The 12,585-nt window shown below is 50.6% G+C and overlaps 1 protein-coding gene across 3 annotated transcripts in view; it reads right to left on the bottom strand.

The window, feature by feature from the left end:
- Nucleotides 1-3,996: 3,996 nt before the first annotated feature.
- Hk1 (hexokinase 1) overlaps nt 3,997-12,585 on the bottom strand; it is a 92,060-nt gene continuing 83,471 nt past the window's right edge. For all 3 annotated transcript variants that reach the window (XM_050138416.1, XM_050138423.1, XM_050138431.1), the window contains 4 exons: nt 10,280-10,463; nt 9,036-9,191; nt 6,623-6,856; nt 3,997-4,910 (listed from right to left, as the gene is read on the bottom strand). In XM_050138416.1, coding sequence (XP_049994373.1) covers nt 4,763-4,910; nt 6,623-6,856; nt 9,036-9,191; nt 10,280-10,463 — 722 coding nt within the window. In that variant the 3' untranslated portion in view covers nt 3,997-4,762. The remainder of the gene's footprint in view (nt 4,911-6,622; nt 6,857-9,035; nt 9,192-10,279; nt 10,464-12,585) is intronic.

The raw sequence follows: 12,585 nt of genomic DNA, 5'->3' as shown, positions 1-12,585 counted from the left end.
CTCTCTCTCTCTCTCTCTCTCTCTCTCTCTCTCTCTCTCTCCCCACACCAATTCCCCAGGCCTGTACGCACCCCCTCTAATAAACTCCTAAGCTGGGGGGGGTTCAGATCAAACCAAATTAAAATGCCCATCATTTTATTAAATATGATGCTCTCGGGTGGCCGAGCGCATGACGGGGAGACAGAAAAGCCGGGAGCACATGTATGTGTTTCTCCTCTGGGAGCCCACTTAAATACCCTGTGGGAGGGGTCAGGACCTGGCATGCTGGGATTTGGAGTCCAGACTAATGCAACTCCCAGGCCAGGGGGTCTGGAATGGATGTCAGGGGCTGGGGGCTATGCTCCAACATCCCCCACCACCCCAGCCTCCTCTAGCCATGTGAGGGAAATGAGATCTCTTTTGAGAAAAGCGCCAATCTCGAGTCATATACTTGAGGGCAATGCCAGAGGGATAAAAGGAGCAACCTGAACTCTGAACGGATCCCTCCTATCCGAGCTTCCCCCTTGCCACACTGTTGGACAGCTGGGTGTCTTCCTTAGGTTATGGGCTTCCCAAGTATCTAGCTTCCCGGATTTTCAGAACCAGCCAGTCCTCTTTTTCCTGTCAACGAGACCCAATACTCTCCCTTAGACGCCCCCCCCCCAAACATTGGAACCCGAGGCTAATCATTCTTCCCAGCACTCAAGGGTGTATTAACCAAGGGCCCCTACTCTGGGGTTGCCCACTCAGCCTCAGTTTCCACTGGCTTGTTTCTGAAAGAGAATTGACATGGACATTCTGATCCAATCAATAGGACCCATACCACAACCAGTGAGCTACCTTAGCAAGGAGTTAGACTTAGTGACAAAGGGATGCCCAGGATACCCAAGGGCAATTGCAGCTGTGAGGCTCCTGGTCCAGGAAGACTGTAAGTGAGCCCTAGAAAAACCCCTCTCTGTTTATTCTCTCCATGGCGTTGGGGAAATAATTCTAAAGGACACTTATAGCTGTCGGGCTCCTAATGGAGAGACCAGAGTGACCATTAAGGTCTGTCCTTGTCTCAGCCCTGCTACTTGCTTCCCTGATACGGAAAGTGTTGAACATTCATGCCAAGAGGTCTTGCTGGAACCCTACACTGCTAGACCTGATTTTAAAGCCTGAACTCTGTTAACTGATGGCCATTCAGGTTGGAGCTCAAAAGGGAAGGTACTCCATTGTAACAAGAGGAGACTCTTGGCTCGGGCTTTGCCCTGTAGTGAGACACTGAGGGTGAACATCTGTGCTGAATCCAGATGTACTTATCTGGTTCTGCATTTGCATGCAGCTGTCTGGAAGGAACGAGGATTAGTACCATCTGGGACCCCATTTGGGACAGTTTAGTTCCCACTGATGTGGCAGCCATACGCTGCCAGAGACAGCAAAACGGAGGGGACTCATGACCTGGGGTAGCCACCAAGCCAGCAGGTCCTGCTCCTAAAGCAGCTGCATTGAGACCAGAATGTTTCTCTGAGCCGGCTAGTTTCATGTCCACTTGACACAGCTAGAATCATCTGAGAGGAGGGAGCCTCAACTGAGAAAATGCCTCCAGAAGACCTAGCTGGAGGCAAGCTTGTGGAGCACTTTCTTTCTTAGTGATGATTAACGTGGGAGGGCCCGGACCATTGTGGGTGGTGCCATCCCTGGGTGGGTGGTCCTGAGTTCTATAAGAAAGCAGGCTGAGCAAGCCATGATGAGCAAGCCAGTAAGTAGCAGGCCTCTGTGGCTTGTGCATCAGCTCCTACCTCCGCCCTGGTTTGAGTTCCTCTTCAGCTTCCCTCAATGGACTTTGATTCAGGTATATAAGCCAAATAATCTCTTTTGGTCATGTTGCTTTGGGTCATGGTGTTTTACCACAGCAATAGTAACTAAGACACCTATTATGGGAAGACTCCTTCCTCCAGCCAATGTGAAAATATGCTATATACCATCCCTAAAATGGAAGAGGCTCCCAAAGCTAGCTGTACCCTCCTGGACCATCGTGGATTTGGGGGCAGCGAGGGGAGAGGGGTTCCGCACAATGGGGAATTATAAAATCATATCATCTACAGAGGGGAAACTCCAACTAGTGAGGAAAATGTTTATGGGAAAGGGAACATCAGATGTTATCACTCAATGGTTCAGAGACATGAGACACGACGAAAGGCCAATCTGACCTGTCCCCTGCTGGTACACAGAGGCAAGCAAAGTCCCCAGGAGAGGACTAGGGGACTTTATTCACTGCCCAGGGGACCAAAGCCTATCTTTTTCTTGTATGGATGAGCGTTCTCACTGGCTGAGTTGAAACCTTTCCTTGTGAAGTGGAAAAGGCATAGGAGGGAATGATAACTGTTCTAATGAAATAATTCCTGGGTTTGGGGTACCTAAGGCTAGACAGTGGCAATGGCCCAGCCTCCAAGGCACAATCTATCCAGGGACTTTCCTGGACCTTGGGGACAATTTAATCCTCCACTGCCTGGCATCCCCAGCCTTCTAGAAAGATATACAGGACAAACGTGTTACTAAAAGGGCACCTTACTAAACCAATGCAAGAAACTCCTTGGACCAAGTTGCTACCCTTAGTTAGCCCCCTGATGGCTTAAAGTCACCTGGGATTGGTCCCCTTGAAAGCCTTGTTTGTATGACAAGTTTTTCCTTTCAAGGGATTTGCTACACAAGCCTGAAACTAGTCAACCATCCATGTCACCAAATTCCAACAAATCCTTTCAGAACTGTGAAACAGGGAGGCCTAAGAATGAAGGCGTAGGACCTTTCCCACTGTGTCCCAGGGACCTAGCTCTCTGGTCAAGACAATCAAAGAGTCACCCTCTCTAAATCCCAGTTGGGAGCTCCTTTTTGTCATTTTATCTATGCCTTTGGAAGCTAAGGTGGCTGGCATGGACTTGGGATCCATCACACCAGGGCCAAGAAGGGACACTTTACAGAGTCCCCACCTTATGAGAAAGCACCTCTCCAGCAGCAGATCCGACTGCTGTGAACCACTGGAGGCCCTGAGTCTCAGGTGAGTTGGAGCCTGCCTGTGCTCTTCCCTATCCCCAGCTGGATTCTGTTCAACTGGTTGTCACCAAGTGGGAACGGTCACTCTAGTCTGGGATAGATCCATATTACTGTAATGGCCTTTGATGTTCTTGTCACCCCTTTAGCTCCTTGGCTACTCTAGGTGGTCCTGCACATGGGTGCATTGCTCACTAGAATTTTACTGAAGCCCCCCCGAACAACCCCAGAATTCTGCCTCACGGCCACCTCTCAACATCTGAATGGGGCTTAGAAGAACATGGGCAGGCAGGGAAAGGGAAGGCAGGCCCCCTGAGATGGCAGCTTCTGGTTTTCAGAAAACAGTGCCGGGGAAGACATTGGGGGGGGGGGGGCAGTGGGTGTCTAAACAGAACCCATAGAGAGAAGCTCTCTGGAACACCCAAGCCAGTCAGTTGAGAAGTCTTAAGGGCCCTCCTCTCCCAAAGTGATTGCTTTTTTTCCATGGCTTGGCCTTCTGTGTTTCTGGACATTCGTTTCTTTGTCCAAGGGACCGACCTTGAAATCTCTACAACTACCCAACACCCCTGCTAAAAAGACTCACATTGCCTCCTCACTAAATCCAGCCAGCCCCAGAAGGTCATGTTTATTGTCCCCCAACCAAAGGACAGATGCTTTTCTAGGCCATGAGGCTGGGACTTAGGGTGTGGGGATGCCAGGGCAGGTCCTGAGGCTGCTTCTGTGATATTTTGAAGTAGAGAAGCCCTTGTCTGAACTAACTCCCAGGCCTGGAGACTTTCTTATTGATTCATTTGAGATGAATGTCATGTAGGACAGACTGGCCTGAAACTATCCAAGAGGTGCCTTGAACTCCTGCCCCCGCCTCCCAAATGCTGGGATTATAGGCACACCTGTGATGCTTTTGAACTTTCTCATGAAAACCCCCAGCCTGGCTTGTAACTAAGATCCCCTCCCCCACAAGAAGCAGCAGTCCAGGGTTTTGAGTCGGTACAAAGTTTACTAGTCGTACAACAAGGCTCACTAAAGCAATGGGAGATTCCAGTGATGGCGTCGTTGTCGTCGTGTGGGTTGGTTCCTTCCATCAAGACGGAGACAAGATGTTTCCCCACAGGACTGCCCACCTACCCCACCACCACCAACCACCACCACCACCACCACAAGACAAACAAAATGCAAGACTGTCATAACGTGGCTAGGACTGGCTCCACGGACACAACAATTCAGTGGCATCGATACATCCAGACGGGATGGCAGGCTGCAGCGGGTGCTGGGAGGGGAAGGAGACAGCAGCGTCACGTTCCACGCTCGCCCTTCAGGCCACGCCCCTGTGGGCAGGACTCCGGCAGTGTCTGCTGGTGATAATACACTTCACACAGGGTGGGGAGGAGACTCCAAGGACCAGCTTGAAAGGCCCAGAAGGTGGGTCCGAGAGGGGGACTCTTTCCTGGCTGGACGTCTGCCATAGGCTTGGTGCCACTACATTTACGCATGGGCAAAGCATGGCCAGGTCGAACTTGTTTCATGCAGAGTGGCAGGGTGGGGGTCGAGGGGTCCAGGCGCGAGATCAACAGCACGCACTCTGTGTGGTATTATATAATGAGCTCCGTCACCGTGGTCCCCTTCCTCCCTTGGCGGCATTGTGGGCTCCGGCGCTGGGTCTCCCAGCAGGGCTTGCTGGGTGGAACGGGGGTCATCGGTTCTAGACAGGAGTGCTGGAAGGGTGGCGGGCTGGGGGCTGGGAGGATCCTGGCGCTTAGGCGGTCGTAGCCTCTCCTCTGAGCCGCACGCCCACAGCTGTGATAAGGGCGGCCCCCTTGCCACTGCCGTCTTCAGACAGGAGGAAGGACACGGTACACTTTGGTGACAGTTCCTTCACAGTTTGGTGCATGATTCTGGAGAAGCTGAGAAGATGGAAAAACGGGAGAGAGGGTCAGCTGTGGCTGGGCTGCAAACTCGCTTCCCTCAGGTGATGGAGTGTCTGTCTTAGCATTCAGGAGGCCCAGGCCTTGAATCTGATTCCCAGCACTGGGGAGGTGGAGGCCAGAAAGATCACAAATCCAAGGTCAACCTCAGTTATACATTAAGTTTTAGGTCAACCTGAGCTACAGGAGACTGTCTTAAAAATATACAACAGAGAAATTCTACAACAAAAACCAGGCATGGTTGAGGGGCTGGAGAGATGCAGGCTTATGGTCAGGTTGCCATCAGAGTCCCAACAGGGAGGAATGGATAAATACAGATCTCAGATTCAGCAGCTTGTAACCCAGCCCCACCCAAGATCTTGGTAGTCTTAGGGGACCTGAAACCAAGCCAGAGAGTTTCTGGAGCTTGGAAACATGCAGCCTAAGACTCCGAACTCATCTCCGGAGCTGGCAACCTACAGCAGGAGAAAGCAGCCCTCATAAAGGAAGGGAGGTGACCCTTGAGACTCTGTGCTAAACATGACAGAGTCAGGCTAAGGCTCTGAGCAGTGACACTTGCCTCTGTTGGACACCTGCTAGGGGTTTCCATACTCGATACACATAATTTCTAGTCCTTCCAGGAGCTAGAATCGCTGAGGTGTGGCAGTCCAAGGCAGCCTCAAGATCCTTCAGCGGCCTGGTTTATGTTGTCCTGGGCATGGAATCCAAAGCTGCTCACATGCTAGGCAAGCACTCTGCGAACTGAGTCGCAAGCCCGCTGGATAACTTTCTAAGTGATGGCTCAGACTGTGGGCTTTAGGAAGGTTGGGAACTCCCGCATTAAACTTTTCTAATGAGTCCAGTTAGGTGATGGCTAGTCTTGGTTGTCAACCTGACCACATCTAGAATTAACTAAAACCCAAACATCTGAGATTTTTCTTGATTAGATTATTGGAGGGGGGAACAATCCACCCTAAATGTAGGCTACAATAAATGGTGACAGCCCACATAAAAGGACATGGAAGGAGGGAGGTTTTGCTTTATGCCTGGTTGCCGTCACTGGCAAGTGCATCCATCTAGTTGCTGAGGCATTCCTTCACTGGTATTCAGGATTCCACTGTGGACTGAAGACCAGCTAAGACGTCCAGCCTCCTCTGGATATGTGGCCTTTCTGTTGGGAGGCAGCCATTGCTTCCTAGTCTAGCCAAAGCCACTCTGATAAACCTACTTTTAATGGAGATTCATCCTCTCCAGTTCTGCTCTTCTATAGATCCCTAATACAGAGGGCTTCTGTCCAGACACGCTGGAGTCTGCTCCTGAGACCCCAACTTTGGAACATACAGTAGGTTCAAGAGCAGGTTCACTACTCTAACAAAAAGGTTCCCTTCCCACAGCAGAGCCCTGGCCTACACTGACTGGTGAACCAGATAACAGGTCACCTCCCTGGTTCTGAAGGCCCTCTTACCAATCACAGTAGGCCATGTATCTCTCTCTCGGCTCAAGCGAAGCAGGGACAGCACCACACCATGCCCGTGTGAGCTGGCTCAGTGAAGCCCTTCCCTGGCTCCCTAAACTCCCTTCAAACACCGGGGTCACTCGTCTCTCGGGCTCTTGCATCCCCATGGAGAATTGTGTTGACATCCTGTCACCCTAATGGAACTCGCCGGCCAGGAGGCCCTCCCCACCCCCATCCCGGGAGGAGCCACACTCACTGCGGATGAAGCTTGTAGAGCGTCCCGTCCACTCCCACGGTCACGTTCAGATGGTCTAGTCCTCTGTTCTCCCTGATCTTCTCTACCACGGCAGCCATGCCAGCACCACACAGCTGCGCGGCCCTCTTGGACACCACCCCACACACAGTCTTGACCAGGATACTGTCGTCACACGTGCTGTTCAGACCCAGCTGCTGAAGGATGGCCCGTACCTGCAGTAGCGCTAACCGGTCGCTGTGGAGGACGAGAGCCAGTGGGTTGGATGGAGCATGCCCCCCTGGGACCCTTGGAGCAAAGGACCCGGTCCAAAGCACTCTGCTGGGCTGTAGATGACATCATGGGGGTCTGTTCCCTTTCTGGTTAGCTTTTTAAATGCAAGGAATATATATTTGTAGGTAGGCGTGTCTATGCCTATGCCATGGCGGCCAGAGCCCACAGAGGCCAGGAGAGGGTGTCGGATTCTCTGGATCTGGATGTGCAGGATGCTGTGGCCTGCCTAACTGCACAGGCTGAGATCACACTGTGGGCCTCTAGAAGAGCTACAAGCCAGGCTGTGTCTCCCACCCTCAACTTAAAATTGTGTGTGTAAGTGTGTACACGAGTCATGGGTGCCTGTGGCAGCCACAGCTGTCTAGTTCCCTGGAACTGGAGTGACAGGTGGCTGTGAGCCACCTGACTGGCTCGTTGTGTCCTCTCCAAAAGCAGCACATGCTCTTAACCAATGGCCACCTCTCTACCTCATCTCTTTAAACCAGTGGTTCTCAACCTGTGGCTTGCGATCCGTTGGTGGGTGAAAATACAGGTCTTGGCATTACCATTCATAACAGCAAAATTACAGTTACAAAGTAGCAACAAAATAATTCTATAGCTGGGGCTCACCACAGCATGAGGAGCTGTATTAAAGGGTCTCAGCATTAGGAAGGTGGAGGAGAACTTTTCTTCTAATGAGTTCAAAAGTACTACATGCTAAACTATAAAATATGGAAAAAACCTAGAAAAATGAAAATAGAGAAACTAACCATAGTCCCAATACCTTAGAGAAACTGTTATTCACAGTCTTAGATTTTTTACCCTTCCTCCTCTTTCTTAAGATAGAACGTGGCCCACAGTCAGGGGTTCGAGGCCAAACTCAGCTACATCGTGAATTTGGGGCCATCACCATCTCCCTACCTTCCTTTCCTAGGAGCAGTATCAGGGCTGTGAAGTGGCCCACGAGTAAAGCACTGGGTATGAACGCCCAATGAACCAAAATCAACTCCAGAACCCATGTCAAAAGCTGGAAGCACCCCATAGCGAGATGGGTGACCAGCCTGAAACAAGAGTCGCCCCCTCAAAAGCAAGGTGGAGGGAGGGAAGAAGCTACTGAAGTCCTCTGACTGCCCTGTGCGCACACTGTGGCACACAAAATCATCTTTTTTTAAAATGCCATTTCTTACCACACTGGCTTAATTTGCATTCTTCTCTTAGCAAGATGGCCTTTGTTCCCGCACTTAGTGGCCACACCAACTATCTAGTGTGTCCCAAGGCTGGCTTCCCTTCCAGCAAACCGAAAGCTGAAATAAGAATGGCCAGCCTTTCCCAAGGACTTACACGGCATGTGTTTTATATGCACGGCATGGATACAATCACTACTTTTCTCTGCACTTGAGACAGAATCTCAGTTAGCCTAGGCTGGCCCCAAATTCACTATGTAGCTGAGTTTGGCCTCGAACCCCTGAACCTCCGCCCTGCACATTATACCCAGCTTTCATCGTTCCCGTTTTAAAGAGGAAGGAATGAGGCCCACAGTCAAGGGCAGGTCTCAGGATCAGAAGTTTGGGATCTGCCCCCCAGCCCCACCTCTTGTCACATACAGAGCAAATGTTTTTTCCTCAAAGCTGTTTGCCTCCTTCCCCCAAATACCAATTTTAAAAAGACCCTATAGAATGTATGTAGCTCGCTCTTTTCTTCTTCTTGTTCTTCTCATTTACTATTAGGCTGTCAGAAACTGGTAACTTTGAGTGAGGATGCTGGGAATGTCAAATAGAGTGGCCATTTTGAAAATCAATATGGTAGTTCCTCAGGAAATTTAAAATGGAATTACCATAGGGTCCAGCGAGTCCACTTGTAAAGTATATTCATGACAGACATAAAATATTTACTCCCTCATGTTCACAGCATTATTCAGAGAAGTGAAAAGGTGGAAACAACCCAAGCTGCCAGGGAGCAGAAGTGGGGAAACAAAATGTGATAGCTATGCGCAATGAAATATTACTCAGGCCTTAGAAAGGCCATGCTAAGTGTAGTGATAGCGCTCTAAGCGCAAACGCATTCCTACCGTAGGACTCTGCTTCCACGAGGCACCCAGAATAGTCCGATTCAGAGAAGCAGAAAGCAAAATGGTGGGGGGAAAAAAAAACCCCACCCTCCTCACCTTTCAATCTGAGAGAGAAACTTCGTCTCAAAGATGCCTCGCGTCTTGAGTGGCTCGGAGATCTGTCCCCGGAAGAGGAAGCCTTTCTTGGTGAAGTCGATGAGGATATTACGGACGATCTCACCCAGGTACATCCCGCTGATCATCTTTTCAAACCTGAATTAAGGGGGGGTGTGCTGAGCAGGGGGTCGCTCACCCTTGCGGTCCAGCGGTCACTTGGATCTAGGACTGCCCGGCCAGGGTCTGATCAGTCACATGCCTGCCCTGTGTTGTCCCCACACAGGCAGAGGGGGACCTAGAAAGCCCTCTACCCTCCCCACATCAATGGCTTCAGTGGTCACAGAAAACTGCTGGGTGGCCTCCCTCCCAGTGATGACCTGGTCTTTGTCGGGCCCCATCCTGCTCGGTTCTTAGCCACACCCCAGAGAGGCCCACCCAGACTGGCTCCCGCTCTTCCAGGCGCTCTCACACCCACCCTTTTACAGCACACACACAGGCTCCCTTCCTCCACATTGATGGCCCTGAGAGGACAAGGGGTGGGTGTCTACGTGAGGTCACAGCCCAACACAGTACAAGGCCCTCAGCAAAGTGTTTGAGGGCAGTTTTAGACTAAGCAAACTGCTAAGTCTTAAATGGACAAAAAGAAAGTTCTTTGATTTATTTTTTGTTGTTGTTGTTTAGTTTAGTTCTTGGATGGTTTTGCCATCAACCAAAATGCAGATTAAGCCCAAAGTGGAGGAAAGTCGGGTGGGCCACAACACTTTCGGGTTAAACTGGAGCCAGTTTATTTTCCAAAAGACATGACTTGGACAAGTTTGTCCTGGCTATGCCACTAAATATCCTGATTCTTGGGAGACTGGGGCAGCCGCTTCATTTCTGGGTGGACGCTGCCATTTTAGAACCAACCTATGACCTAAGCTGCAAAACTTGGAGCGGTCACTAGGGGGCGCAGGAGCTTGCAGTTGGACCGGCATCTACTTCGTCGGCCCCAGGGAAGAAACAGGGCTTGGCTAAACTGAGACCCCCCAAAGGGCAAATGAGGCGGTGTGTCTGCTGTCACCATCACTTCTGGGAATAATCCTGCACTGTGCCAAGAATCAAAAACCCAAGGTTAGTATAATACCAGAGGGATGGCTTTCCAAGCCTCTGCGCAGACTCCTCCATCTAGAAACGCTTCGTCCAGCAACAGAACGCGGACCACCTCATCACCCCGCAGGCGCGGAGCTGCTCCGCGGGCTGATTACCTCTGTTTCCCAGCGTTTAAGGAATACTCGTCCACCACTCTGTCAAAGTCTGTCCTGATGTCATCCAGACATCCGTTGTCGCCAAAGGCACCCCACTCCATGTTGATGCACATCTGCCCCTGGTTCCCCTCCACCATCTCTATGTTCCGCATCTCCTCCATGTAGCAGGCATTGCTGCCAGTCCCTAAAACACAGGGGCAGAGGTCAATGATGGGGCCCGTGCCAAGGCGTCTTTGCACCTGGAGCTCCGACGTCAGGTAAGAGCTACTTATTTTTAATATATGCATATATTTAAATTAATTATGCCCCATTTCCTCCCCCCACCCTCCACCACTTTTCCCTCCCAACTTCAAGTGCCCCCCCCCCAAAATACCCACAGAACCCAGTTAGTGCTGCCTGCATGTGCATTAGGGTGGGACCATCTGCAGAGCACTGGGAACCTCTCAGGGACCCAACTCTGAAGAAAACTAAGCCTCCCTCCCCGCACACACTGACTGCTAACAGCTCCGCAGCTAGAGGTAGAATTCATGACATCCATCGGACCCGTGCTGGAATTTTTGTCTGCCTCCATCTTGTCTCGATCTTGCACAGGTCTGATGCCTTCAGTCAGAGCCTCAGAGTTCATGAGTACAAAAGACTGTTTCTACAGTAGCATTGGCTCTTATAGTTTTCTGCCTCCTCTCCCATAGTGACCCCTGAGCCTTAGAGGAAGGGGCTGGGTGCACTCAGTTGCATTCTGCCAACTGAGCTACGTCCCCAGCCCTCAGCATGTGTGTGTAATATATATTATATATAAACTATTATATAGTCACATTCATATACTAATATTTATATATTATATATATTGTAATACATTGTATATATATATATATATATAGTTTTTTCAAGATTGGATTTCTCTATGTGGCCCTGGCTGTCCTGGAACTTAATCTGTAGACCAGGTTGGCCTTATACTCACAGAGATCCACCTGCCTCTGCCTCCCCAGTGCTGGAATTAGAAGGCCTGCACCACCACTGCCCAGCTGAATGTGTGTTTTGTGGGTTTTTTTTTTTTTTTAAATGAGCAAAACATCTTTGTTTTCTAGTGTAATCCTGACTGGCTTGGCACTCTGTTGACCAGGCTGGCCTTGAACTTGCAGCAATCCTCATGTGTCCACCACCACCTCCCATGACACCAAACTTTGATTGATTTACTTTATTTACCTAAAACCTCACCTGTCGACCTGTTCAGCCAGGGCTGTATGTAGGGTGGTAGATACTCTTACAACAAAGGAATGTATGGCTAGTGGGAGTTCAGGCAATATTTAGATGGGGGGAACGCACACACACACGCACACGTGTGCAAGCACCCCTATAATCAATACATATGCATACCAGGGTTGTGTGAACACAGTGAGCGGCCAGAGGACTATCTTCCCACCTCATCCATTCGTCCTTTCTCATACAGGGCAGTCATGAACTACACCTAGTCAACCGACACCTGAGCGCTGGGGCTTGCATCCCACCTTTCTACGCAACAGTCCTTTGCCTGGCTGGTATCACAGACTGTCTTGATTAGGGTTACTATTGAAACACTGTGACCAAAGCAGCGTGGGAGAAGAGAGGGCTCATTTTAGCTCATCACTGTGGGAAATAAGGACAGGCGCTCAAAACAGGAACGGAACCTGGAAGCAGGGGCTGATGCAGAGGCCATGGAGGGGTACTGCTCACTGGCTTTCTCAGCCTGCTTTCTCACAGAAACCAGGGCCACGGGATGGTCTCACCTACAATGGGCTGGGCCCTCCTCTATCAATCACTGATTAAGAATATGCCCTACAGGCTTGCCTACAGCCCAATCTTGTGGGGACATTGTCTCAACAAGGCTCCCTCCTCTCCGATGAGGGACACAGACCTCGTAGAATATCTGCTGATCTGAGACAAGGAACATCCCTCTGGGCGGTGTTTGATTCCCAGGGCTCAGAAGCCTCCGGTTTCCATTCTTGAACTCCCTAGAGCGCGTCTTACTTGGTATCCCCCAGGACCCAGGGAGAGGAGCAGAAGTTGCAGTTTTAGCCCAAGGGGCTATGTAAACAAACTTTCAGAGCACTAGGTTATTTTTATACCGTACGTGTTCCAGGCCCGCGCATGCGTGGAGTCAGAGTTCAACTTGCAGGAGTCAGTTCTCTTGTGGAGTGAACCTGGGGATCAGACTCAATCTATCAGGCATGGCGGCAGGTGCCTTTGCCCACTGAGAGTTCACGCCGCTAGCCCTGACAGTAGTTTTAATGTCACGGCCACAGGCTGATGGTCACTGGAGGTCGTTGTCT

Source organism: Alexandromys fortis, unplaced genomic scaffold (genome assembly GCF_014885135.2).
Source record: "Alexandromys fortis isolate MF-2015 unplaced genomic scaffold, M_Fortis_MF-2015_v1.1 scaffold_9, whole genome shotgun sequence".
Taxonomy (NCBI): domain Eukaryota; kingdom Metazoa; phylum Chordata; class Mammalia; order Rodentia; family Cricetidae; genus Alexandromys; species Alexandromys fortis.
The sequence above is the reverse complement of the archived record's forward strand: the minus strand, read 5'-3'. Positions and strand labels throughout refer to the sequence as shown.